At 60.0% G+C, this 27,215-nt stretch overlaps 1 protein-coding gene and 1 long non-coding RNA gene across 2 annotated transcripts in view; one reads left to right on the top strand and one right to left on the bottom strand.

Moving 5' to 3' along the window:
• LOC121009849 (uncharacterized) lies at positions 1–26,540 on the top strand. Its single transcript, XR_005780865.1, has 3 exons — positions 1–394; positions 22,666–22,673; positions 26,530–26,540. It is a non-coding gene; the product is annotated as an uncharacterized LOC121009849 (long non-coding RNA).
• The window catches only part of CMIP (c-Maf inducing protein), a 94,104-nt gene continuing 67,315 nt past the window's right edge, over positions 427–27,215 (bottom strand). Inside the window, exons 10-21 of the mRNA XM_040443211.1 lie at positions 24,780–25,133; positions 15,731–15,796; positions 14,478–14,504; positions 14,191–14,239; positions 11,489–11,596; positions 9,281–9,397; positions 7,640–7,780; positions 6,839–6,886; positions 5,625–5,771; positions 4,625–4,730; positions 3,209–3,279; positions 427–625 (exon numbers count right to left, since the gene is read on the bottom strand). Of these exons, the coding sequence (XP_040299145.1) occupies positions 572–625; positions 3,209–3,279; positions 4,625–4,730; positions 5,625–5,771; positions 6,839–6,886; positions 7,640–7,780; positions 9,281–9,397; positions 11,489–11,596; positions 14,191–14,239; positions 14,478–14,504; positions 15,731–15,796; positions 24,780–25,133 (1,288 nt within the window). The 3' untranslated portion in view covers positions 427–571. The remainder of the gene's footprint in view (positions 626–3,208; positions 3,280–4,624; positions 4,731–5,624; positions 5,772–6,838; positions 6,887–7,639; positions 7,781–9,280; positions 9,398–11,488; positions 11,597–14,190; positions 14,240–14,477; positions 14,505–15,730; positions 15,797–24,779; positions 25,134–27,215) is intronic.

Genomic DNA, 27,215 nt, shown 5'->3' with positions numbered 1-27,215 from the left:
AGGCGCATTATTTAAATCTTATGTACAACAAGAATCACTTTGCATAGCAATGGCGAGGACACAGGACGGTGCAATGACATGTCTGGGTTTTCTTGTCCCAATGGTGGGGGGCGGGGGCGAGTTCTCGGTGGAGCCTGTGAGGAAGAAAGCACCCTTCCTCGGCCCTCGAGGCCCATCAGGGTCGTGTGATGGTGGCATCGGGGTTGACTTTTCCCACACGGCATTGAACACAAAGGCAAAGAAAATCCACAAAGGGTCCCCCCTCCCCAAGGCCCCCACCCCTCCCCCACCCTCTCCCCCGACCCGCTGATGCTCCTCTGGTTGCTACAAAGTCCTTTTTGGGTCAGGTCAAGGTTTCCAATTATGAAGCTAAAAGAATTAGGCGGGGCTGGGCGTGCTTACGGCCCCCCTCCCCACCCCCTCCCCCCTCCGCCCTCTGCCCCCAGAAAGACTCCCCCATCTATCTCACAGCCGGGACGCTGGGGGCGGGACCCCAGGACCGGCGCTCTACGGCTATTAGTCAAAAGTCGTGTGTTGCAGCTGCAAACTCCTTCCTGCCGAGCCGGGAGCTTCACCAGGCTTCTGTGTAGCGGACGTCCACTTCCTTCAAGTTGGGAAGCTTGGCCTGCGGGGCAGCAAGGGGAACAGTCCTTTCCCGAACCTGGCCCGGCGGTGCCTGGCTCTCCCGCAGCCACGGCCGGGGTTCCCACTGTGCCCTCCCCACCTTGCCGTCGGGGCTCCCTGGGGCTCAGAGCTGGGTAACCTCGGGGAGCACAGACAGGGCAGCAGCCCCGGGATCGGAGGTCGCAGGTGGGCGGACAGCTGCAGGGGATTCTGTGTCCCCTGCCTCTGCGAGGCCGTGGATGCCTGGCTCTGAAGGCAGAAAGCCCTGGTGGGAGCCCAAGCTCTGTCACTTGCCGGCTGCACGACCCCGGGGGCAGAGCCCCCGGCCTCCTCCTCTGTGGAGCCAGCGTGATCGGGCCACGGCTCACAGGACGGTGCTAAGGGTGGAACCTCCTGACGCACAGCTCGCCCTGAACAACACAAGGCCGTGTGCCCTACAGGCGGGAACCACCCGCACCGTCACCGCCGCCTACAGGCCATCGTTACGGGAAATCGGGCAGGGGAATGCGGTGGGATCGCCATAAATGCAGGCACCTGGGGGGCAGCGAGTCTTCCCCTGCAGGACGCCCCCGCGTCGGAACCGTCTAGACTGCAAGCTTCCACCTGCTGTTGTTCACACCTGCTTCCCGCTCTCCATCCCTGCCACCCAGACACATCGCCTCTCTTCCTTCTTTTATAAACAGCTGGCCTTCCCTCCACAAGCCTTCACTGCACCGACAGGGCTAATGGCTCTCCTCCCTTTGCTCCCTCTTCCAGACTCTCCGTGGGGGCACCGGCCAGTGTCACCTTCTACCGTGCGTGCGCAAGGCTCCTCCGCGCTTCTCCCCTGTGCTCTGGCTCGTGGGCCCCCAGCCCCGCTGCCCAGGCAGAGGCTACAGACTGGGGGCTGCCTTCCCCTGTGCAGCACTGTAAAACCTTCTTTAAGCCAACCTCTCCGATCAGGAGATGGCAAACTGGCACGGAGGTTTCCAGGTTCTCCTGAGAGACGGGGCCGTGAGCTGGAGGGCCCTGCCTGCCCGATGTGGAGTGCAGGCCGCCTGCCCCCAGGCAGGCAGACAGCCTCCGGGCCGTCCGATGCCCGCAGCACAGAGGTTGGGCGTCACTGGCCAGTATGCCCAAGTTGGCACCATGGGGTCTCTCGGATGCGTGAAAGCGGCTTTTCTCCACAAGGGGCTGACCACACCCCTTTGCTGCTTGGCTAGGGCACCCGGATCTGTGCTCCTTCGCCTTCAGGGGGCACAGTAATCCTCAACGGTGCAGAAACGCCCACTTGGGCCCGGCAGGTCGCGGAGGCCCTGGAGGGTGCACTCAGGCTGGTTCTGCGCCGGCCGCACCCCTGCCCCGCTTCACATGCTCCTCGGCACCCTCCGACGGCTCTCCTGGCCTGCTCGGCAGATTCCCTTCTCAAGACCTTTTGTGAAGGCTCTTCTGCCCTAGTGAGCAGGGCTGGCTGTCCCCTGTCCCCTCCCTGCTGGTCCCTGAGCCCTGTCCTGGCCCGGTTACTGCATGTATCTGTCTGCCAGGACGGAGCTTCCTCCCGGGCAGTGGTGAACCAGATGCACCTTGGTCCTGTCCCTGTCCCCAGCCTGGGCTTGGCACATAGTAGGTGCTCTAAAGCTGGCCGCAGGTCTGGCTGAGCCGGAGGGCTGAGGGTGGGGCGGGGAAGGGGTGGTCCCTGCTTGTGGGAATTCCTTCCAAGTGGCTTCCAGCGTGTGAAGGTGCTGGCGTCTCATGGTGGGTCTGGCTGCCTGGCCCAGCCCTTCCGTCCTCAGCGCTGGCTTATCTGCAGCCCCACTCACTCCTTCCGGGGCAGTTGGTACTGGACCCAGAGTGATGGGGGCAGCAGATTTCTGAAGGTCAAGCTCCACCAGTCCCCCAGGAAACGTGCCCACCTCTCCCTACTCAGATCCTCTTTCTTGCCCCAACTTTAAATACTGCCAATCTAGCCCAGGCTACAGGACCAGGAGCTTAACCCATGACTGCATCAGCCCTGTTGATGTTCTCCCTGTTTCTACTCTTGCTTGGACCACCCCCGGCTCTAGCAAAAAAAAATCAGTTTTCCTGGTAACAGCCACAACAAGCCTTTACAAGCATAACTCACAACATTGCTTAGAGTCTCTGAAAGCTTTCTACTGAACTTGGATGGAATCCAGAACCCTTCTGTGACCTATGAGGGCTTATTCAGTCTGGCCCAAGTCTGTTCTCTCTTACTTTCTAGTCGCATTTGCTACAAAGTCAGTTCATACCAACCCTTTCTGCCTCAGGACCTTTGCCCTTGCTTTTCCGGTCATCCTTTGCATCCACGGCTTCTTATCTTATAGGTCTCGGCTTATGTGACTTCAAAGGGACCATCCCTGATGATCACATGCCAAACAGGCCCTCCCTATTTCTAAGCTACCAATTCCCTGCTGGCTTCCTCCCTACCACTCCTTTCCACCTGCCATTATTTTATTTACTGACTTATCTGCCGGTGTAATAGCCTTTCTTGCTAGAGAATAAGCTCCACGAGGGCAAAGCACTGGTGTCTAGGAAAGAAGGAGGGAAGGGGGGAAGGGAGGGAGAAAGGGAGGAAGGGAAGAATTACCTTCAGATCTTCATAGGTGTCAGCCGAGAGCTTGGTGCTGTTCATGTTTAAGCTGCAAAGACTCTTCATGGCTGTGCAAGGACAGACAGACACAGGCATTAGGTCAGTGAGAACCCCACAAAGGCAGCTGCAGGTATGGGACAGTCAAGCTGGGGGGCTGACTACTGTAGCCAAGGCCCCTGTCTAGGAGATGGGGCGGGAGGGTTTCAGGGGCACTGCTAGGGCACCACCAGGACAGAAAGTCCGTTTCAGGCAGGAGCTGGTCTGAATTGGGCTCACGTTCTCTCCCTGCTCTCTGAGCCTCCCTTCCTTCTGGTCTATCTGTCAGGTCCCTGCACTGCTGTACCCTGAAGTTCCCCAGAGTGTGCCTGCCACATCCCAGGTCAGCCCCAGTGGGCCAGGCTGGGCCCTTCCCCGAGGGGAGCTCTGGGAGCTCTCCCAGTAGGGCTGACCCAGGACCCCCCTTCTTGAAAGCACGCCTCGAACTTTGGTTTGGTCAGGAGCCACCCATCAGAGGTGCGGTGTTCCATCCCGTTCCTGGGTGCACCGAGCCAGGGGCTGTGTGACTCCAATGACAGTGTCCAAAGAGCACATTTGCAGAAAAGTGTCCCCAAACCTCATCCTCTCTGGCCTCCATCACCCCTGTCTCCTGTCCCCACCCCTCCCAAGCCATCTGGAATTTGCCAGCAACCTTGTAGGAGCCATGGCCCCTGCCCAGCGTATCAACCCCCTCAGCCAATTCCTACGTATGTCCTGTACACCCAGATCTGGTCACTTCCCCGGGGAAGCCCTCCATGATTCCTCCCAGCTGAGGCATGGGGCCTGTCATCTAAACCAGTGGGTGGGACATGGGCAGTGCAGCTTCCCAGGCTCAGCACCCAAGACTTTGCTCTGGTAGATTAGGGTTGGGGTGCAGGAATCGGCACTTCTGGGTTCCTTGGGTGTTTTGTGGCTCCTTCTATTAGAGCAATGCTTCTCAAACTTCAATCACACGTGGGAATCACCGGGGCATTTTGTTAAACTGCAGTTTCTGAGTTAGCAGGTCTGGGGCAGGACCTGAGAATCTGCACATCCAACCCCGGCTGATGGCTGCTACTGGGCAGGAGAGCAGGGCAAGCCTGTCCTAGGGCACTTTTCCCAAACTTGATCCCTCAGACAAGTATCTGGAGGATAAGGGCACTCATTGTTTCGTTTTCTTCTAGAATATAAGTTCCATGAGGGCAGGGATATGTCCCCTATTGTGTTCCCAGCACCTAAAATGGTGCCTGGCACACAGTAGGTGCTCATGAGCACTTGTTGAATGAATGGATGCACGCACGCGTGAATGGGTGGATGGGTGAGTGGATGAATGGATGCACGTGTGCACGCATGCACGAAGCAGGCCCTGCCCACCCTGGCCACCCCCGCAGGACTCACAGCTGAGGGCCAGCAGGCCCGCGTCGGTCACAGGCGTCTCACACAGGTTCAGCACCTGGAGCATGGTGAGGTGTTCCGACAGGAGCCGCAGGCCGGCGTCTCCAAACTGTGGAGCACAGAACCTCTCAGCCCTGGGGATCGACCCACGTCCCCACGGCACTCAGGGAAATGACTCCGAGGCTGGAGGCAGCGGTGGAGGAAGGTGACGGGGACAGAGCCACCGCCTTTCAAGCCGGGGGATCTGGGCTGCCTTCGCTTCTCTCCAAAGACTCAAATGCTTCCCCGGACCGGGGTTCGAGTCCAGCTTCTGCTGGTGGGATGCGGGCCAGCCAAGGGCCCTTCCCAGGAGTCGGTCTTGCTGTCTGTCAAGGAGGGCTCTGAACTCAGGGGCTCCGGCTACCAGTGAGGGCCAAGGCCGCCTTTCCCTGGGCAGGACAGTAGGATGGGGCAGGATGGGCCTTGGAAGGCAGACTGCCGGGAACACCTGGTTCCTCTTCTATAAAAGGAGGGCTCTGGCGGGGCCTCCACGTCACAGGAGGGGAGTGGAGACCACGTGTGCTGATCCACGCAAGGCGCTTCGAAGTGCAAACAACACCGAGCGTGGGTGGCAAGCATCGGTGTGCTGTGGTTGTTACCACAACAGGAAGACTCCCGAGCTGCCCGTGTGCTACCCAGGAGGGTGCGGGAGACCAGCGTCACGTCTCAGCCCCGCCTCTCAGGGCTTCTAAGGCTTTGCTGGGCATGCCCCTGCCCTGGGCCTCAGCAGCTCCAACTGTGAAACGGCCACTGGCCTTCACGAGGTCCTAAGTGTCCTCTGGCCTATGGAGGGGGTGCTGAGCTGGGGAGGGGCGTGGTAATCAGGAGACTGGGCCCCGGGCTCCAGGCAGGAAGGCCAGTCCCAGAGGAGGGCGCAGAGCAGGGGCGCACAGGGGCACGGAGGAGGGGGCAGGATGCGGGGGCGGGCGGGGGCAGAGCAGGGTGCAGGCAGACAGTGTTGCACCTGAGTGGACCACAGGTTCAGCTGCTTGAGAGAAGGCAGTTTGATGAGGTGCTCAGCGCAGGCGCTGGTCACGTTGGTGAAGGCCAGACTGAGGTTCTCCAGGTTTCCGAAAGAGCCGGAGCTCAGCAGACGAGCCAAGTCGGCATCCTGCAAACAGACAGGCGGTGGGCTCTTGGGGAAGGCCCGGGGCTGCCAGGCGCTCCGGAGACCCCTCCGCACCCCTGTCCCCACCTCCCTTCCCTTGCCCCGTAGACAGTTGCAGCAGTGGTGACGGTGCGGCTTGGGGGGGGGGGGTAGGACCGAGGGGGGGTGCTGGGAGCGGCTGCCCCCACGTCCCCGTGGGTGGGGGAGAAAGCCTCCAGTGCCGTGACTCACACCCTGAGTCACCGACTGGGGTGCTCCGAGGCACGTCCCTCCCACAGGCGTGTGTGCGTGCACACGGACGTGTGTACCTGGCCAGCTCCCCTTCCAAGCAGCAGCTTGGGCCCTTTGCCCGCCTGAGAACACTGAGGTCCCCCCACCTCTAAGGCCTTTGGAGGGCAAGACACGCGTGAGCACTAGACTACCAGGCGGCTGCGGGGAAGGTCCGCTCTCCCTTTTATTGAATCCTTGGATTCTAGCTGCCACACGGCCACACCGAATTAAGGCTAATCTCCCAGTTAGATGTGGCCGTGTGCCGAGTCTGGACAACGGTATACAGGGAGATGTGTCCAGGAGAACTTTCGGAAAGCCCTTAAAGGGAAGGGGCATGTTCTTCTCTGCTCTTCCTCCTTCTGCTGGCGTGAATGGAGACCTGATGGCCAGGGCTTGAGCAGCCTTTTTGGACCACGAGGTGGAAACCTCATGTCAAGGACGGCGGCGCAGGATAGGAGGAACTAAGATCCCCGAAGACCTTGTCAGTGGGGCTGGAGAGAGGCGCCAACCTCACGGTGTTGTTGTGGCGATAAAACGAACAGCCCAGTACCCGGTACGTAAATGCTCAATGTATATTAGCTATTAGTACTATTATTAACTGGTAACGTATTAACATTAATACCAGCGACAATCTACCGTGTGTGGTTTCCCGGAACCTGGTTCCCTCCTGGAAAAGCTGGCCTGTCAAGTGCCACAGGGTCCTTGGTCAGCTCCACCGGCTAAAGTTCCTCATCAGCGAGGTCTAATCTAACTGCCTTCTTCCCTCTACCCAGCCCCACAGGAGAATAAAACCAACTCACCGTGGACTTGGAGGGCAGTGTTAGCCTGGTGGGCCCGCCTTTCCTTTGCTGCAACAGAAACCGGACTGATGACGACCCGTTCTTTCCCCTGGGCCGCCAGCCTGCACACCCCCCTCCCCGTTGACATCACGCACAGCGCCATTTTATTTCTCGGCGGCAGAAGGCCACGTGGCGGTCTCGGTCTCGGGGGCAGACCCCGAGACAAGGTGTGAATACAGCCGGTTTATCAGAGAGGGAATCCCCAGAAACGCCAGCAGGGGAGTGGGCGAGTGAGGCGGTGAAGGCCCCCCAGGAAGGGAGCGTTATGGTACCGCTACCGCTGGGGGTCCTCTGGGAAATGGTGGAGAAGTCATGTCTCAGAGGTGTCCCACCTGTGCGGCGAGGGAGCTGGAGTATTTATACACCGTCTCCTATTGGCCGCTGGGTGAGAGCTGCTCCCAGAGACCAGGGAGGTGTGGGCTCACCACCCCTCTGAAGCCCAGCCCTGGTGCACTTAAAGAAGGGCCCGTGGGATATGGGGAGGGAGGCAGTGGCTGCCGCGCAGGGCTCTGGGGTGAGGCAGGATGCGACTCCTGGCCAGGCCCCGTAGGAGCTCCGGGACTTTGGGGCACCGACCTGACACGTCTGCGGTCACCTGGAAAGTGGCAGGTGGTAGCCCCGAACTTTCCGGGTCTGGAGAAGGACTCGCGGAGACAGAGGCCCGCGCAGGTGCGGGCGGGGGACCCGGGCTCCGTCCCCCTGCACCCAGCTGTGCTCTGGCGGGCCCGGCACGTGCGCCCCAGAGCCGGGCAGGGGACTCACCAGCTCCTTCAGCTCTCGCTGCCGATCGCACAGCTGCTCGTACATGCGCTTGCCCACGCCCGTGCTCTCCAGGGTTGAGATGATCTGCAGCTGGGTGTCGTTGTTGTCGATGATGTTGTACTCCAGCATGAGGCACAAGATCTGCCCGAGAGCAGCGGAGGTGCGTTACAGCAGGGCTGGTCCTTGAAGGCACGGAGGGCTGGACCTCAGCCCGTGCCAACAGCCCCGCGCGCCACAGGGAGGGGTCTCGGATAAGCTCCGCGTGCTCCACGTGCCCCGAGATCTCATCCTGCAAACGAGCAACCACGCTCCCCCCTCGCTGTCCTCCTGGCTGGGTGACCCGGGCAAATCACGTATCGCAGCATCCCGTCTGTACAACGGGAACATTCGTGCACAGCCAGCTGAGCACGGAGCAGGCTCTCGGCAAATGCGGGAAGAAATGATGCATGCTAGGACCTCAAGGGTTGGGAGAGAGCTCAAAGGACAGGGCACCTCTTTCCATCCCTAGTTATCCCCCTGTGCCTGGCACATGGTTGGTGCGCAAGACAGGCTCAGAATGAAACCGGAGCCCCGGAGGACACCTGCAACACACTGCCTCCCAGAGCCTTGGGGAGCCGACGCGATCTCTGTTCTCCGGCCCTCTCACCCAGGATTAGCATGCGGGCAGCCCTTTCCGGCGACTTCTCACTTGCCAAGCAAAGCCTGCCCGGCCCAGGCCCTCACAGCACGGCTCGCCTGCCTCCTGGCTCCCTGCTGACCCCCGTCCTGCAAGTTTCCTGCGCAAGCATCTCAGTGAACCTCTGAGATGCCCACCGGGGCCTTTGGGCACTTAGGCTCTTTGGGCCCATCCACCAAAATCGCCAACCCCTTGACTCAGCCATCCGGACCTCCTCTGTTCTTCCTCACCCTGCTGTGGGGCCTCTTGTTGACTCCTTGGCCCCCAAATCTCACTGGCAGGGACGCTCTGGGGCTCAAGTTCTCTGATGCTCTGCCCACCGAGAGGTGTTCTAATCCCCATCACCGTGACTACCGGCCAGCACTTCTCGTGGGTAGGACGTGGCAAAGTGCTGCTGCCTGACTCTGAGGCTGCACCGGGAAGAGCAACATGGCTTCTGCCATCCTGTCTGTGGACAGTGGCTCTGGGGGCCCCAGGCTTCTGGGGACTTTAGGATGAGGCAGGGGGGACCTGGGCCAGGCGTGTGTTCCCCGGGGAACAGGAATACTTCTGCCCAGGCTGCTTCATAGACAGAGGCCTGGAGTCCCAGCTGGCCCGGTCTCCTCATGAGAGACCCAGGGTGAGAACCTGTCAGCTGAGCCCAGTCACCCCCAGATCCGTGAGCCAAATAAATGAGTACCATTGTTTTGAGCCCCCCCCACCAGGGTGGCCTGCTCCACAGCAATAGACAAATGGGCAGAAACCTCCCCTGATCATAAGTGAAAGGGACCAACTGTGACAGGCGGGGGGGGGGGGGGGGGCTCTCGCTCCTGCTTGACTTGGGAGAGGCCAGGCCACACCTTCCTCCTCCACCGCTGTGCTCCCAGCTGCCCTAACAGCTCTGGGCTCTGTAAGGTGCCCAGTGAACAAAGACGAAGGACCGGGCAAGAGAGCAGCCTTGCCAGGGACCCGGGCCAGCTCCTTACCTCCACCATGGTCTGGTTCCCCCTCAGCGCCAGGAGCATGCAGGGTCCCAGCTTGTTTTCCGCCAGGGAGAGCAGGAATTTTTTGGTCTTGTAACAGGAGCCCATGAGGATGTGCACCTATGACGGGAGACAGCCCACGTGAAGGGCAGTGACCACAGTGGGGCTGTGGCCCGAGATGCCTGCCGGTGGCATGCCGGAAGGATTCCCCACACCCTCTCTGGACACCAGATCTGAAAAGACCATCAGACCCCCTCTTCCCACCGACAGGTGCTCCGGTGTGGATGAACCATGGGGATGTGATGCTCAGTAAGCCGATCACAAGGGACAGATCCTGTAGGATTCCGCACACGGAAGGGGCCTGGGATGTCAGATTCGGGAAGTGGAGTGGTTGCCAGGGCAGGGGTGGGACGGGGAGTAAGTGTTCAGGGGATACGGTGCCACCACATGTGGGACAGAGACCTGTAGGGAGCCCTGCCTCCCCTTCCCAAGCGCCCTATGAGCTCCACAGGTGCTCAGTGATCACCTGCCCCAGAAACCCAGGAACTGGCAAATTCCGCTCCACCTGGGCTACACACGGGGCAGACACTAAGGCGACAGTGTTTCTTTCCGGTGTCTCTAGAGGTGGGTCCCGAGGGCAGGGGACCCCAAGCAACAGGGCCGGGGCCCCAAATGCCTAGTGTGCTCTCCCCCTTTGTGCAATGGCAAATGCCCTTCCACGGTTGGAAACGGCAGCCTCATCAAGGGGACCGCTCCTGCCCCCTGTGTCTCCATGGAAACACCGCGTTGCTCTCTCAGGGGCTGCCTGCCTCCTTTTCCGCGTGTATCTTTTCCGCTCCATCGTTAACTCCGGCACAGACGCAATCTCTCAGGTGGGGAAGCTGCCAGCCCCCCGGGTTCTTCTGCACACCGAGTCCCCGCCACACAGGGTGGGGGACCGCCGGCTGTTGCCATGGTGAAGCTGTGACATCACAGGAGCCCTCGTGAGTGGGGAGGTGGGGTGCACTTCCAGGATGCACAGGGCACTCAAGAGGGACTTGTCAGGCAGTGGGTGAGGAGTGGAGAGCCAGTGCGTAAGGAAAACGATCTAAAAATAAGTCCCTTTCAAGAAAGCTTCCAGAGGCAGCGCCGGATCTGTCGTCACTGCGGAGAGCTTCGCGAGCTGGCCCTGTTGGACGGGCGGCCCAGCAGAGAGAAGACCAACCACAGCTGTCACTTCTGGGCGGGCCGTGCGCTAGGCCCTGGCTGGGCGCCCTGCCTCCGTCACTGCAGGCGATCGCCTGGTGATCCGAGAGGCTGGCGCTCTACTCCCTGTTTTACAGACGAGGGGGCGAAGCAGGGCGCAGCAGAGAGGCCCCCTGAATCCTGTTTTCTCGCCGCTGGGAACACGCTGGGTCACAGAACCCAGCTGGTGTTGCGAGCAGGAGGGACAGCTGAGGTCACTGGCCACCTGGAGGACAGTCTGTGCCCCCCCTGTCAGGAGACGGTCACGCTGCCCCTGGAAGGGCAGGCTCTGGACAGCGTGGGCCCCATCAAGGGAGGGACCTGGAGGCTGAAAGCCTGTGTGGCCTCAGGTAAGCCACGGCACCTGTCCGGAGCTGCCTCAGCACAGGCGTGGTTATGGATGAAGTTGAAGACCGAGAAGAAACAGGGCACGTGAGGTGCCCAACACAGTGTCCGGCACGAAGAAAGTACTGGAAATCGCGGCGGGTGCCCAGTTGTGGGTCTGGTGACATCAGACCTCTCGTCTCCCGGAGGAGATGGTCATCCTGACCTTGACTTCTCATCGCAAAGGTCGGGCGAGCTGGTGGGTCTGCAGTGCCTTCTAGAATCTCTGAGCACTCTGAGCCCTCAGCAGCTCGATCTGAACGTTGCCACTACGGTGAGCTGCGTGAGCTTGGGCAGTGAGCGCCGCGGGCTTCTGCTGCCTGCCTGGAAAGCGGGGTAACACTACGTGTCACCTCCCGACGGAGCCGAGTGAGATGGGGCGAGAACAGGACTTTCGTGCCCTCGGTTTGGTGCCTGCTCGGGTGAGAGGCAGAAAGCGACACTCCTGGTCACCGTCTTCACCACCATCTTTCTCTTTGGCTCTGATGCCATCCAGAAATTCCCAGGCTGGCCACTGCCGGACCGGGACAGTGCTGGCGCTCATCAGGCGGGGCAAACCCGGTCCCCGCCCGCAGTGCCCACTGATGGTCCCGTCCCACGTACCATGCTGGCGAACAGCTCCCCGTCATCATCACAGGCCACCCCTCCGGGGCTGTACAGCTGAAACCAGCCGTCTTTGCCGGCCCGCACGCTCAGCAGGCATGAGTGTACCTGCAGCAGAGAAGGGGCACAGCAGTCAGTCCCATCACACAGACGAGACCAGCTCCCACAAGTCCCGCACTTAAGAAATCAGTTTAACGTCTACTCCAGCGACTCCGACCTCCTACTGAATTCCACAGAAGGCCTGTTGGGAAAAACCGTGGCATCTGTAAACTGGGGAACACTAGCCGTTCCCCATCAGCTCTGCGGGACGAAGGGCCAGGCCTGGCTTGGTTAGCTGCTCTGAATAGAAGCAAGTCTGTGGACAGATCAGGGGGAGACAGGCTCAAAGCTACTGCTTCAACTCAGTCCCCTTTTCTATGCCTTTTTCTGGGCACAGCACAGGGGGCAGCTCTTTTTCGTCTCTTCTCTCTCTGCACCTCTAAGTCCTGTATCCTGCTTTCTGCCCTCAGCTCTCTGACCCTCCTCTGTCCTGCTCTCTCAGGACATCTGCCCCCTCCACCACTGGGGGTCTGCCTGCCGCCCTCGCTGTGTGTCCTCTGAGCCACCTTCTGAGTCTTTGCCTCTCCCTGGAAGGCGCTCTGTCCAGGGTGGGGCGGTTTCATGCACATGCACCGCTCTCTCTGGGTCTCAACTGCTTTCCCAGAGTGGACTGGGACTCTGTCCACTGGGACCACCAACTGCTTTCCGCATGTGGGTGGGTGGGTGGGCGTGTGCAAACACCTATGTGTGTTTGGGAGAAATTCCATCCACATCCACCCTACTATAGCTGCAGAAAGAGAGAGAAAGAGAGAGAGAGGGAGAGGGAGGGAAACCAAGGCCTTTGTTTCTTACCTCCTCTCTGTCCTCAGAAGAAACCTGATAGAAGCGGCCAATCATTTCCTTCAGGAGTGAAGGAAGGACAATTTGCTGCCAAAAGCCACTTACTTACAGATATTCAATTGATCACAACCCACACACAAGTGAACAGAAAACAGAGGCGGGGGGGGGGGCGTTGACTTCTTTCCCTCTGAGTCGGAAAAATATCAAATGTTAATTTGTTTACTTCAAAAAATAGCGAATCAAGAGTATGCAACTCTATTCCGCAAATGTATCAAACGGTTTAGAAGTCCGGCTTCTTTAGGAGGCAGAAGGTGGGAGGGGAGAGAGGGGACGAGAAACAGAATCAAAGGAAGAGGTTCAGAGGAGCCTGGAGCAGGGCCTGGCGAGGAGGGGGGGGGGGGCGGTGCCGGGCCTCTGCACCCCACCCCTCCGCAAGACCGGCCTGGCCCCTCGCTCACCAGTCCCCCGGGCCTCGTGTATGGTGCGGGGCTCGGAAAGTCTCCTCCCAGCACTTGGCTCTGCTTCTCCGCTCTGGGAAGCAGCTGGGACCACTTTTATTCTTCAACTTCAAAGTTGGTGTTTGAAATAAAGGCTCACTGTCCAGGGGAATTCTGGGAATCTGTCTTCACATGCAGCGAAGAATGGCTTCGCGCAGCCCAGACCTGCCTAGCTAGCATTTCTGCTTTTCCCATTGCAGCCAGGGAAATGCAGGGGCTTGGAATCAGGGCTTAGAATCAAGGTGTTCTAGAACTATGTTTCACCGTGGGGCCGGAAGAGAATATATTCTGGCTCTGTTAAGAAGAAGGAATCCCTTCGTCCTCTGCCCATCCTTAACCCTCCGCTCTGCTGGGGGTCTGTCCCCACCTAGAAGCCAGATCCCCTCATCACACCCCAGGATCCATGCAGCTGGAGAAGGGGGCTGTGAGCTCCTCGGGGCAGGGCCAGTGGGAGTCCCCTCATGTCTGTAGCCCTGCCTGGCCCCACCTACCAAACAGGCTCTGGAGGCAGACTCCCTGGGTTTGAACCCTGCCTTGGCCAGGTACCAGCTGCGTGGCCAAGGAGACGTCACTCAGCTCCAAAAGGAGGGTAATTCTGGTGTTAAATGGGGTTGACGACAGACCCCACTCGTGGTTGTGGCAAGGACTCCAGGAGAAAACGCAGGTGCCCGACACAGGGTGAGCGCCTGACCAAGGCCAGGTGTCTCTGATGTCCCTGATGCAGTGGACGGAGGAACCCAGGCCACCCGAGTCCTTGCTCACGAAGCCTCAGGGGGAAAGCTGACCTCTCCCTGAAGCCCAGATACGGGGGGGCGGCGGGGGGGGGGGGCAGAGCGGCCCTTCAGAGGCCCTCAGCCACCATGCCCAGGAAATGAACCCCGGCTCAGAGCCCGGCTCAGATGTCTTCCCAGCTCCGATGTCTTTGCTGGCCTGCGGATGTCAGAACGGCAGGGCTCAAGAGGGACCAGCACTACCCTGGGGCTGGCTGGGAGCCCCTGTGCCAGCCCGCCCCTAACAAGGCCTGTGCTCCAAGAAGAAACCGCCAGCTGGTGGCAAACCACCTCTGGTTAGCCTGAGTTTACAGTAAAAGGGTGACATCATGGGCCAGGCACCCCCACCCCCTGATCACAGCGGTGGGGGGGGGGGGTTGGGGGGGGAGTGGCGGTTGTGTTCATGCTCCAGGCCAAGGAGCCTTTGTACAGTGTTCTGAGTGCCTGTGGGAGACAAAGAGGCCCCGACAGAGTCACAGAAGGCTCAGGGTGGCCCACAGGCATCACGCCGTAGCCCCTGACAAGGTGCCTTCGAGAGGCAGAGTGGGAGGCTCACCTCTTGTCGCGGGTCTTCGGCAAACCTCTGAATCACGTACTTCAGCTCCCTGAAAGACACAGGGTGGGGGCGGAGTCATTGCCAGGGTCCTGGCTTGTGTGGACGGTGATGGGGGCTGAGGGGAGGGCTGGGGCGGGGGAGCTGGCGGGGTCAGGAAATCCCTCGGGCAGGCCTGGCTATGCACGTGACCGAGAACGGGCTGGAAGGAGGGCTGGCCACTGAGCACGGCCGCGGCAGAGGACATTCGCACCGGAAGGAGGTGATGAGGGAGGTGGCCAAATACTCACTTGGTGAACTTTTCGTGTGCGAGGGCTCTGTAACAAAAACAAAGGGAAACTGCAGTTAGCGGGGGGGCTTTTAAAACCCTCAGTGATCCAAAGATCTTCCTCTGGGGACGGTGCGGCTTTATGTCTGATCCGAAGAAGGAGGAGGTTGAGAGTGAGACACATTCTGTCCCTCTTGGAAACTGCGAAGCAAAGGCCTCCTTGGACGAGGCCAGGATCCTGGCGACGGGAGCATACCGAGCCCCCCACGGCCCGGGTCCCACACCTGTGGGTGCTGAGCAGGTGTCTGTGAGCACGTGCACGCAGGCACTGGAGACCCAGGTGTGTGCACTAATTGTTCCACCATTAAGGTGCGGCTGTGCTAATTATCGCCGTGCATCAGAGGGGCATCTGGGGACCGTTTTCCAAGCGAATTGCATCATGGGCCCACTGTCACATGTGTCCCCGGGGCTATGGGGACAGCGAGCGCAGCCAGTGACGCCACTGCTCTTTGGAGACAGCCGTGGCTCTCAGGAGTCGGATTTCTCCGGTCTTGAGTCCTGGGGGCCCCAGGGACGGGCCAGGCCAGCAAATGGGGCAATTACCAGGTATAATGTCCCCCTCAGAGAGCCGCATTTCATAAACACAGGCTCGTTAATCGGCTCCTGAGAGAGCCCTGAGCTGCCTCCTGAGGCCTGGCTTCTCCACATCTGTCAAAACAGAGACCTGGAGGCATTTTAGGGCCTGGTTATTCAGACAAAGCCTTCTCCGCAGGCCATTATCCACTAGACCGTTTTCTACCTATTTTCCTGTGATAAGTTCAATATTGGCATAAGGGCTGGCAAGAGAGAGACGGGGAGGGTCCATTTCTGGCCCAACTCACTGTGGAACACAAGCTAATAATCGTAATGGGTGCAATAAGAGAGCTTTCAGCATATGGTGGCATGGCACAGAGAGCAATTCCACGTGCGTTATCTTCCGATTTTCGCTGTGGCCACCGGAGAGAGCACAGACAGGTATTCCCATTCCCACCCGAAGCAGAACAGAAGTTGCTAACTTCCCTGCACGGACGCTCGGTGGGGAGGGCTTTGTTTGCCTGCTTGGCTCAGCGAATCCTCGTGTCGCTGCCATGAGGTAATCTCCCCATGTTTCGGAGGTGGGGGGCCTCCCCAGGGGCCTCACAGCTGAGGACCAACGTCTCCATCCCCCACCACCGCCTGCGGTGTTCCCGGGGTGACCGGTGGACCACTGAGGTCAGAGGCCGGTGTGGGACTTACTCTTTGGGGAACGGAATGGGTTGAAGCAAGCTGGCCAGAGACGGTCTCCAGTCATCGTAGTCCGACCTAGAGAGAGAAGGGGCGACAGTCAGGTTCGGCCTGTGGCCAAGGACGGGGCGGGGGTCTGGCGGGGACTCGCCAACCGTGCTCCAGCCACCTCCCGCCTCCAGGGAGCTGGGAAGATGAGCGGCCAGTGTCTGCCAGCCTGACAGACAGAACCCGTCCAGAGAGTTCCTTCAGGCAACCGAAGGGGCCAGCCATCTGGCTCCCTGGGGCCTCATCCCACCTCACCTCTGCACCCAGGTTACCAGATCATTGTTCCTTCTGACTTTTGAGTTATCAGGTTGAAATCCCAACCCCGGCACCTTAGAACGTGTCTGTGTTTGGCAACACAGATGCAGTGAAGGTGTGACGAGGCAGTGAGGGTGGGCCCTGACCCAGTGCGACCAGCGTCCTCTAGAGAAGAGACCGGGACAGACACGCACACGGAGGCAAGACTGTGTGAGGACACGGGAAGAAGGAAGGTAGGTGACTGCAGGCCCAGCAGAGAGGCCTCAGACGAAACCCATCCCGCCCACGCCATCATCTCAGAGTTCTGGCCTCTAGAACTGAGAGGAAACAGGTTTCTGTCGTCAAAACCACCCGGTCTGTGTAATTTTGCTGCGGCCGCCCAAGCGGTCTGGCCCGGGGGGCTTATGAGGGGAACGCAGAGGTGTTCTCATCTTTGTCCAGAACCCGGTGGCAAATTTGTAGACTTACTCATATAAAACATAACAATGGTATGCTATTCGTTTGCAGTTTGGGGCAACCCTCCTGATTTATCAGCTACTTCTACTCCTCTGTCCAGATGACAGCTTTTCTCTCCTGAACAGTCACTGTTAGGGGCGCCTGGTGGCTCAGTCCGTCGAGCGTCTGACTTCAGCTCGGGTCATGACCTCACTGTGCGTGAGCCCCACATCGGGCTCTGTGTTGACAGTGTGGAGCCTTCTTGGGATTCTCTCTCTCCTGCTCTCTCTACCCCTCCCCTGCTCACACACATTCTCTCTCAAAATAGATAAACTAAAAAAAAAGGTCCCTGCCAATGACGGTGATGATGACGGTAATGGAACAGATACCAGCAGCTGCGACCTCGCCGGCACGTTGTGCACATACTCCTTCACGCCAAGAACTTCGCCTGTTTCTTCTTCACGGTGAAAATCAGCCTCACTCGACAGAGGGGAAACTGAGGCTCAGAGAAGTTAACTGTGCACGCTAACACAGCTGTGGTGGATGAGAGATCAGATCCAGGCCTGGCTCTCGCCACCTCTGACAGATGGCAGCTGAGGCTTTGGCTGAGGCCTCAGGTGAGACCAGGCACTGGAGGGTCCCCCCCCACCTAGGGGCCGACTGTGCCAGAACAGGGACATTTGGCATGAATGAGCATGACAGCTGCAATGTGCTGAGAGAGCACTCACTGCTCAGACCACGGAAACGGCCCCACGACCACCACCCACTGTGAATCCGTATTACAGGCAGGGAGTGGCTAAGTAGCTGGCAGGGTGACCGCAGAGAGAGGTCCCCAGAAAGGAAGCAAGAGCTTTTGGAGGCCGCTGTGGAGTCGGCAGGGGTGCCCCACACACGGTACCAGCACAGCCGGCCCCCCGGGAGCCAGCCGGGTCAGGGGCAGGGGAAGGAACGTGTGGGACATGGCGGTGCCTCAGCCTTTACCAGGAGCCACAGCGTTCACACGGGTCCCGTTTAACGCTCACAGACGCCCCGCGAGACCCCAATTACGACAACCCATATTGCAGGAGGAAAACAAAGCCTAGAGATGCCTCGTATTTGCACAAGTCACCAACTGGGGGTTTGGGTTTGACCTCAGGTGCCTCTGGGGCTGTGACCTCTGTCCCTGCCCCGGGTCCCCCTACTTCTCTGGTTTGGGGGACTCTGCCAGAAAGCAAACCCAGGGGTAGCCAGTTCTCGCCGACTGTGCTAAGCCGGGCGGGCACCTCCGAGGTCCCAGTGCTTTACCCCTCACACAAGAACTGAGGCCACTGGAGCGGCCCCGCCTGAGCTGCAGACGGTCGGGGCGCCCAGGTGCCCGCACCCTGGGAGGGGCTGCGTCTTATCTCTGCACCTGCCATGCCGGGCACCAGGCCAGGCGGACGGCTGGTGCCCAGAGGAGGACTGTTGAGCTGCGGCCCCGGTACACACAAGACAGACGCAGCCAGGGTGTGGGGTTCACTCCCAGGTGGAAGGAAATGTTGTCAAGTGGGGTGCGTGTCCCCAGCTGCAAGCTTGAGTGTGCAGTCTGGCCCGGATCCTAGCAGGAGGGGGCGCTACACTTGGACCCCTACTGACGCCTGGTGGTGCCCCCAGGAGGCGCCGACGGTGCTGGGACCAGCCCGGGCAGAGGAAAGGACCCAGACCGGAACCATGGTCCTACGGCCCTGGGACTCGTTTCCATTTAGTTCTCATCATCATCCGGTGCTCCTCTGCCCCCCACCACCCCGAGGAGCTTTCTCGACATTTGTCCCTAATCGTTCTCCCGATAGACCGTGTGTCTGTTCATATGCTGTGTGTCTGCACTTCACCCCAAACGACAGTTACGGTCTTCTCACCCCCAGGAGCCGGCACCGGCCCCCACCAACGACACACGGTTTACAGGAGTCCTGGGCACGAGCCTTTCCGGCCCCGCCTTCCTGCAAACAAGCCAGGGATAAAGCGGCAGCCTTCAGGACCCAGCTCGCACCCTGGGGGGCTCTGAGGAAAGACTCAACACACGCACAGAAAAGAATTCCCAGAAATGCCTGGTGGCCTGAGGTGAGTTCTAACAGTGCCGCTTTGTGGGGCTTTGTTAAGCACTTATGAGGCCGCGCACCGGGCACAAACTTGCTCCCTGGCTCCTCGGGACGGGCACTCAAGGGTGAAAGAGCTATCACACCCGCCTCACAGGTGAGACAGTGAGGCCCACCTGAGCTCACATGGCAAGGAAGTGTGGAGCCGGGATTCACAGCGGGGTCCTTGGACTCCAGTGCCCAAGGCTGGGCGCGAGCTCTGAGTGCCAGGTGGCTGGGCACAGGGAGCCCAGAGGCCCGTCAGATGCGCATCAGGATGTGGAGACCCCTTCTGACCCCATCCATACCTGTGTGCTGCTCTTTGGGGGGACTCAGTGACCTTCACGTCTGGCTTGTCTTCTCTCTGAACCCCTCCCCACCCCCCTCCCCCACCGGATTCATGGTTTCCAGAAACTCTAAAACAGGAGCAAACGCTGTAACGGTGCTTGTCGTGGGCACAGGCTATTCTAAGTGCACATGGATTGGCCCACGTGTGCCCCAGACACCTGCTGAGCTGGATGCACCCGCCACCCCCATTCTATAGATGAGAACGCTCAGTGAGGGCCAGCGCCGGCCGTCACACAGCTGGTAGGAGCTGGGACTTGAACCCAGGAGCCGGGCTCCCACATCCGTGCTCCATCAACCAAACGACACGACACCCCGTCTCCCGCTTACATCTCTGCAGGAAGGCCACTTCCCTCTAGGGAGAAAGGCACTCCTGGTTATTCTTTTGCTTAAAAAAAAAAAAAAAAAAAGTTCTACGTAGAAATACCATTAAACAGAGAAAACTCCAGGAGACTTTAAACCGCTCATAATTAGTGGGTGTCAGAGGCCACGGAGCTGGGGCTGTGCCGGGCGTGAGGCGCATGCTGGGCTTCAGGGCAACACAGCCCGGCCCGGGGTCGTTCCTGGACAGAAGGGGGCATCGACAGGCCCGTTCCGTGGGGCACTGTGCGTCACCTGTGTTCCCAGGCCCTCAGCTCGGCCTCCTGCCGGCTGCACTGTGGCAGCTCACACGGGGCTGAGCGTGGGGGCCTCGGGCACGAGGAGGGAGAGGGCAGCAGATTTCCTCCCTCGCCTCGGCCAAGCCAGTTGCAAGTCTGTCGTCGGCGCCTGGCCCTGCTCCAAACGCCCAGGTCTACAAGTTTGGAGGTACATGGCAGGTGTGTCGGGCAAAGGCTGGGTGCCCAGAAGCTGGCCAGGCCCGAGGGGTGGGCTGTGGGCCCCCCGTGGCCAGCAGAGCACCTGCCGTGGGCTTCCGGAGAGCAGGGTCAGCCTGGCCTAGGATCGAAGGGGGGATCAGCGACCAGGCTCTAAGCGGCCTGACTGCCCACCCCCAAGAAGGCAGCCAGGCCTGCCCTGTGCTCAGGGAGGAAAGGGACACGAGGTAGCATAAGTGTCCTGCAGGCCTCCAATGAGCCCCGGGTGTCACTCCCCAGACACTTGGTCCTGGCATTAATGGGGCCGGGCTGGCTCTAGAGAGGCTCCTTGCTCCCAAAGAGGTTGGACAGCCGCCGAAGGCCACGGAGCTCACAGGGGGAGAAGCTGGAGTCGGTGCGCAGGAGGCCCAGGTCTCCCGCCTCACGCCGCACTGCACGAATGGTCTGAGGCCAGACGGCTGAGAAGTTCCCTTCTCTTGCTGTGCTGGGGGTGGGTGACACCAGGGACAAGGGGGGGCAGGTGAAGGGGCGGACCCAGGAAACGGGGACAGGGTGGTTCCCAGCCGCTTCGGCCTGGTGGAGACGTGACCTACGCCCCGTGAAGCCGCAGGCCGACTTGACAGCTGCCGCCCGAAGCAGAGCTCTAAGCTGCCCCGCAGACGAGACGCTTCCTCCCAGCACACCATTTCCTCCCGATTCACAGAGCTTGTCCGCGGCATGGGGAGAAGGTGGCCCCGGCCGCACAACGGGAGCTGACGCGCCAGCCTGAGCCCTGAGAAGCCGCAAGGCCCGGGCACACTGGCCCGGACGGCGCCCAACGCGAACCCCGACTCTCGCGGGCCCCAACCCCGGGGTGGGGGTGTCAGACTCCAGCAACGCTCACGGACTCGGTCCTGGCCCCACCGTCACGTCCCGCCTCCCTGCCATCCCTCAGCCTGTGGGAAGCCATTTCAGCCATTCCTTGTGTGACAGGGCTTGCAAGCCCCTGACCGGTCCCCTCCGTGCACCTCGCGCCTGGCGCGCACAGTGGAGCTGCGGCCTCTGGCTGGGGCAGCTCCTTCCCAGGCAGGACCACCCTGGGCGATGTCTGAAGTTCCCGTGTCCCCTCCCCAGCGCCTGCCTTCTACGTTCTAGTGACGCCTCCCAGTCATCGGGACGACCCCACGTCTGTCTGCATTTTCCCTTAAGGCCCCTGAGGATGAGGCATCTTCTGCTTACCTCCAGCCCACCAGGGCCTCTTCCAAACCCCGGGTTTTTGCAAAAGAACAAACAGCCAGATTCGAGCTGGTCAGAGAGGGTGGATGTGCCCACCTCTCCCTCAGCACGTCTGTCTCTTCTCTTCCCGGACGGAAGAGCGGCCCCTTGCCTGTGGCCCCCCACCGTGTGCAGCAGTTCCCCACACCCCACCCCCCCAGGCGAGCGACGTCACCACTGCCAGTAGTTGGCGCCACTCAGATCCAGAGGGACTGAGGGCAGGAGAGGAGTTGGGAGCCCTGGCATTTAGCGTAGAGCCTGGCCCGGTGGATGCATGCGGGGGGGGGGGGGGGGGCACTTGGTAACGGGATGCCCGAATAGATGCGTGAGTTGGACACAGTTGCCCAGCAGGTTAAGAGGTGGACTCCAAACTACTATAGACCCGAACCTGCTCGGATTTCCCTCCCGAGTCCACATTCTTTCCGTCATGCCACCCGGCCCGGGCCTCAAAAGGGTAAGGCTGGCCTGTGCTGGGAATAGTTTTCCTTTTTAAGGGTCTCCAGGGAACTTCTCGTGGTTTATGTTACTTTTCAAAGGTGTCAGATTCCAACAATGCACACGCCTTCCTCTGGGAACAAGCAAGTAATCCGGGGCTGTGGGCTGGGCTGGGCTGCCGTCACGCTCCGGGAAGAGCAGCGCCGGCTCCGGTGGATGGGCCAGGCCGGGCCCCGGCTCCAAGTACGGCTCCCGTGGCCCCGACAACGCCCTGCTCAGAAGCCCCGCTCCACATTAGATCGTCTACACTTCCCCTCCCTCACGTAACTCTGACTGAGGAGTGTGCTAGTTGGGAACAGCAGTGCACTTTCACCAAGAACCAGAGCCGGGCCGGCAGGAGAAAGGCCCTACGTCACGACACGCACCGTACGGACAAGAAAACCGAGGCCCAGAGGTGCCAAGAACGCGGCCTGCAGAGCACGGCAGGCTAAGTCAGAAGGCCACAGGTCCTCAGTTCTCAGACCACACCTGCTTCTTGCGATCTCTGTGCTGAATGCCTCACTGGGGCTTTCTTCCCCTCAAAGCGCTATATAATCGGGAACGCACCTCACTCCCAACGGTGTCTTAAAACAGAGGAAACCCCGTTATACCCAGAAAGTGCGGTAACTCCCACTGGCCTAGCGTCTGTGCCTGTAAGGTGCCCAGAGAACGTCCTGGAGGCAGGTGTAGCTCGGAGAGGACACGTAACTCGTCCAAGGCCACAAGCCCTCCTGGCATCCACAGCCCTGGACTCAGCAGTCTGGCTCTGAATCTGCGTCATTTCCAACGTGTCACCCCGTGGAGCTGCAGGGGTTTGTGGGTCCGGCGGGTCTGAGGGCCTTGGGTGGGCCAGAGACGCAAGCAGGCAGCAGGGTCAGAGAAGCGAAAGGGCCAGGAAGAGTTTAGCAGGTGCAAATTGTGTTCTGAGGCAGTCCCACCCCAAGGTGAAAAGGCTTCTGGAAACATAAACCAGCTTCGTGGAGACCCTCAGGCAGGGGTGAGGTGCTATTCCGGGCAGTGGTCAGGACCGCCTCCCGGTGGGCAGCGCCCGACACCTGACACACCCCCCCCCACCCCCGCCATGCCCTGATGGCTACACAACCACGGCGGACAGGAGGCCTAGAAGCAGACCAGGCAGAACAGAGTCCGCATTCGTGAGCGTGTTTGTGAAGAAGGAAAAAAACCGCGTGTCAGCTGCATGATGAAACACAAACCCTTGATGCTTAATGAGAAATCGGAGTCAGGGACGGGGCCAGAAGGCCTGGGGTTCCAGGTGCTTGTGGAAAACAGCCAGAAGAAGTAAGGGGCCGAGGAGAGCGCGGGGCGTCTCTGGCCTGGGGGACCCTGCCTCCACCAGGGCGAGGAGGAGACGTGGGCCACGGCTGACCTACCCCCGGAAGGCTGACTTCTGCTCTTGGGAGCAAGTGGGGACTGCCCCTGCCTTAGAGAGACGGACGTGTGTTCTCAGCAATGCCCTCCGAGCAGAACCTGGAGTTTCCTTCGGTTGGTGTGGGAGTGTGAGGAGGTCGCTAAAAGTGGCTGCGCCCTCAGCTGGCCTCTGCTGCTAGATGCTGAGGCTGGCGCTGACCCTGGGGACCCGGGGAGGCCTCGCCCTCCCCTCTCAGGGGCCAAAGGAAGGACAGAGGACGTGCCTTCAGCTGGCCTCTGCCGCACCCGAATTCTCTCTTCTTCTCTCAAGCCACAAGAAGCCACTGTATAACATACGCGTGTGTATGTGTGTGTGTGCACATGCATGCATAGGTATGTGTGCACACAGATACCACAGGCCTTGGTTGTGCAGCATGGGGGACACCCCCAGGCACCTCCCAGTCCAATTCTCTGGCTCTCCAGGCGACCGAGAGGCTGTCCTGCACTGTCCAGCCCAGGAGCGCGCTCAGGGCAGCAATACGTGAGAGAGACAAAGCATGCCGTGCGGAGTCGTGTAGGCACAGGGACGCGGTGAAACCCCGGCAGCACCGACCAGGCCCAGGAGCCAGGCGTCCCCCGGGATTGAGGGGCCCCGGTGCCCGGTCATTAGACAGGCACCACGCACTGTTCGGGGGTAACCACACAGTCGTACCCATACCGTGATCCCTCTGAAAAGCCTCCCACCCCCCAGTGGTTGTGCCTGGAAATGCCGGGTCTGGGACCCGGTCCTGAGAGCGGGGCCAAGCTCTGTCTGAAGAACAGGCCTTATGGGAGCCACACGGGGAGGCATCTGCTGGGGTCTCCGGACCAAGGGGGGCCCCTTCCTTCACCTGCGGATGCAGGAAGCAGGTGCACGACACTGAGGTGGGTCTGGGTGGTTCACGTGTGAATGGCAGAAGTGGAAAGACCCTCAAGGGTCAAATATTAAGACCCCCTCACTGTAGAGCCGCACAACTGAGGCTCAGGGAGCGGGAGGACTGGGCCCGAAGCACCCAGCTCAGAAGCAGCACCGACCGCAGCAGAACCGGGTCTCCTGTCTGCTTCCCACTAGCCAGGCCTGCACGGAGCTGATCGGCAGGCCACACTCCATCACCGCCCACCGGGCCAGGCCGGGTGAGGGGCCGGGACTTGCCGAGAAATACACACAGGCACACAGAGCATGCACAGATCACACGATACAGAAACACAGTCACAGGCTAGCTCACGGGCATGTCTGTACACACACACACACACATACACACACACACACACTCCAGCCTTTGTGCACAAATGGTCATACCCACATGTGTGCACTCACAGCCCCTCATCCCTGTGCACTTACAGGCACTCAGGCACTGTGCATTTACACACACAGGCACACTCAACACACATATCGGCCCCTATAGAATGATCCATGTACATCACACATCCACTTCTATATGCAGACACACACACACACACACACACACACACACACACACACACTCAGGCAACCCCCTCCCACTCACACGCTCATAGACACATTTGGGCACCCATGTGCTCGTGGACATCCTGGCAGCTCTACGCAGAGGCTTACACACACGTTCTCAAGCTCATGCACACAGCCTGCACACGTGCCCAGATACTCAAGCATACACGAGCCCACACACCCTACGTACACCCCCCGCATACGCACACACTCTCACGCACAGAGCATGTGTTCAAGATGCACACATAGCCGAAATCTGCACCCGGGGCACCCAGTCACGTTTACACACACCTCAGTACACACGCGCGTGCGCGCGCATACACACACACACACACACACACACACACACACACACACTCAGCACGCTCACCCTGCAGGCCTCGGACCAGCAGGCACGGCTGCACCCGGCCGCGCAGCCAAGTTCCCCTCTCCCACCCTGGCAGTGACAGGCGCGCGGCGGGGACACTCACAGCAGCTTGAGGATTTCCACGTAGCAGCCGAGCGTGCGATCGGCCTGGGGACCCAGTTCGATGCTCATGGTGCTGCAGGCAGGGCTGACCATGAGGCAGTCGATGAGGTTGGGCTCGCTGTCATTGCCCGCGCTGGCCGTCAGTGCCGGCTTGGCAGTGCTGGTGTGTTCCACCTCCACGTGGATCTCGCTGGAGGCCACGACCACGGACTTGAGCCGCGCCTCGGACAGCGTGGCTTCCTGAGACACCAGGTCCGGGCTGGGGTGCAGAAGGCGCAGAGGTAAGGTGGGCTTCCGGTCACAGGGCTGCTGGCAGCCGTTCCGGATCTCCTTCAGGCTGGGGGAGTTGTCACGGCTGCGGGGAGAGGTGGAGAGGGTGTGTGAGCACCGTGCAAGCGACAGTCCCGAGCGCCCCGGGCTCCACCCCAGGAGCCCCCGGGGGCAGTGCTGTGAGCTAGTGCTGTCATGTCCCAGCCTGCGAGTGAGGAAACTGAGGCTCCGCCTGTGGTTTGCTCAAGGTCTCAAGGCAGGGAGGGGTGGAGACGGCATCCACGCTTAAGCGTCTGTCTCGAAGGCTCCTGCAGCAGTCCCAGCTCGAGGGGGGCATTCAACACACACGTGATGGATGAATGAGTAAACGTCAGAGTCTACGGATACCACAAGGCCTTGGCGTTCACCTCCGCCGCAGGCCTCCCCGGGCCACCCGTGAGATCCACTAAGTGCCTGTGCTTCTAGCTGCATCCTGGGGGCCAGCTGCCCCCCTCTCTCCTGGGGGCAGGCCCACGCCCCACTTCTATTGCCCGTCCCTGGTCAGGTGACGAGGCTCAGCATCCAGCTCCCCTGGGAGCCCACTTCCCAGGTGGATCCCAAACCCCAGAATTCTAGTCGCCTGCAGTCTGCGGGTACCTCCAGCCCACGGCATCAGCCTTGCCCTTGGCCGAACCCGCAGCTAAAGCATCTCCACCGGCCTGGAAGGATGATGCTTGTTAACAGGGGTTCACTGAGAAAAGGCCTCGATGGCATCACTGATGTCGTATTTGTGTGGGAAACGCTGGGCCAAGCACAATGAAATTAGGCCTCTATGCAGCAGGACTTGTCAGAACCTTGAGGCTGGTTAAAGCACCTCCACACTGGGTGCTTCCAAACATTACTGGGAGGCTCATTAGAGTGAAGGCAATTCCAGCAATGGGCTTCCTTTGTCGGTGCCACTGCGCTAAGTACTATCACAGACCACCTTCTCAGATACGTCTGAATGGCCGGCATTACCATCTCCTAGTTCCAGGTGACGAAAGACACTTCTAGAGGTCACATGATCTACCCCTGACCCCATGGCTTGTAAGTGGAGGGGGCTGGAAATTGAAGCCAGGTCTCTGACTATAAATCCCTGGCTCCTCACCACCACGTGGCTTCTGAGATCCCATGTGGTCCTGTGCAGATCCCCCTCCTCCAAAAAGTCTTCCCTGATTTCTCTCCGGTGCCATGTTCACCCTTCTGCCCCCAGAGGCCGAGCTTTCCACCCCTGGCTGGATACAACATCCCCCGGGGGCACTTCTGAACATCCTGAAGCCCAATTCGATCAGAACCTCTGGGGTGGGGTCCACACACCAGTAACTTTCCGGGTTCCCCATGTGTGCGGTCAAGGTTAAGTTCACTGCTCCGAGGCACTCAGAGAATGACGGCATAATTGCAAATGGTCACTCGTCCAGGCCCTCCCTAAATGTGCCACACACACGTGTCCCGTGCTTGCAAAGAGAGCACACGTTCCTTGTGCATAAGCCCTGGGCTGAGCATAGACCTCAGACCCAATGCACCTGGAAGGCCTAAATTTACCCAGCATGGGCCACAACCAGGCCTGAGCCGAGCCCACCAAGGATGTTTGATAAATACACTTTAAACTTTGCTAGGGAAGAACAAAACCCATTAGCTAAAGTCCGAGAATTCAACAGTTGATGGAAAATTGTGTGTGGTCTGGGGTGGGGGTGGGGGTGGGGGGCGGGCAGTGTAACTGTCTCCATGGGCTCAGAGCTAATTTGCTACCCAAATACTCAACACTCCATTTCCCTGTGTTTGCCTTTGCTGGGATTTAGGAGTGGATTTTCAAGGCTGTTTGGCTCAGAGCGGGTGATTTTCCAGCAAGCTATGCTAACCTGGGTCAAGTTGTCTGTTCTTCAGTGAGTACATCATGTACCCACCGAGAGCGCTGTGGACAGACCCACAGGGCTTTATCTTCCAGGGACTGACCGCCAAGGGTGGGATGGACCTGAGCCCAGGAAAGACCTCGCAGCACCGCAGGCCTTGTGGTGACTTCCTGGAGGGACTAACAGGAAACTACTCCAGGCTCCAAGGGGGCTGGGCCGCTTTGAGCTGGGGGCTGGGACCCACCTCGCCCTCCCCTGGCCTCCACCCTGGGCCCCTGGTTGTGATCCGCCCACGGTCA

This window comes from Herpailurus yagouaroundi, unplaced genomic scaffold, assembly GCF_014898765.1.
Source record: "Herpailurus yagouaroundi ecotype Mexico unplaced genomic scaffold, PumYag 190, whole genome shotgun sequence".
In the NCBI taxonomy this organism is placed as follows: domain Eukaryota; kingdom Metazoa; phylum Chordata; class Mammalia; order Carnivora; family Felidae; genus Herpailurus; species Herpailurus yagouaroundi.
Note: the sequence above shows the minus strand (reverse complement) of the source record. Positions and strands in the feature narration are given on the sequence as shown.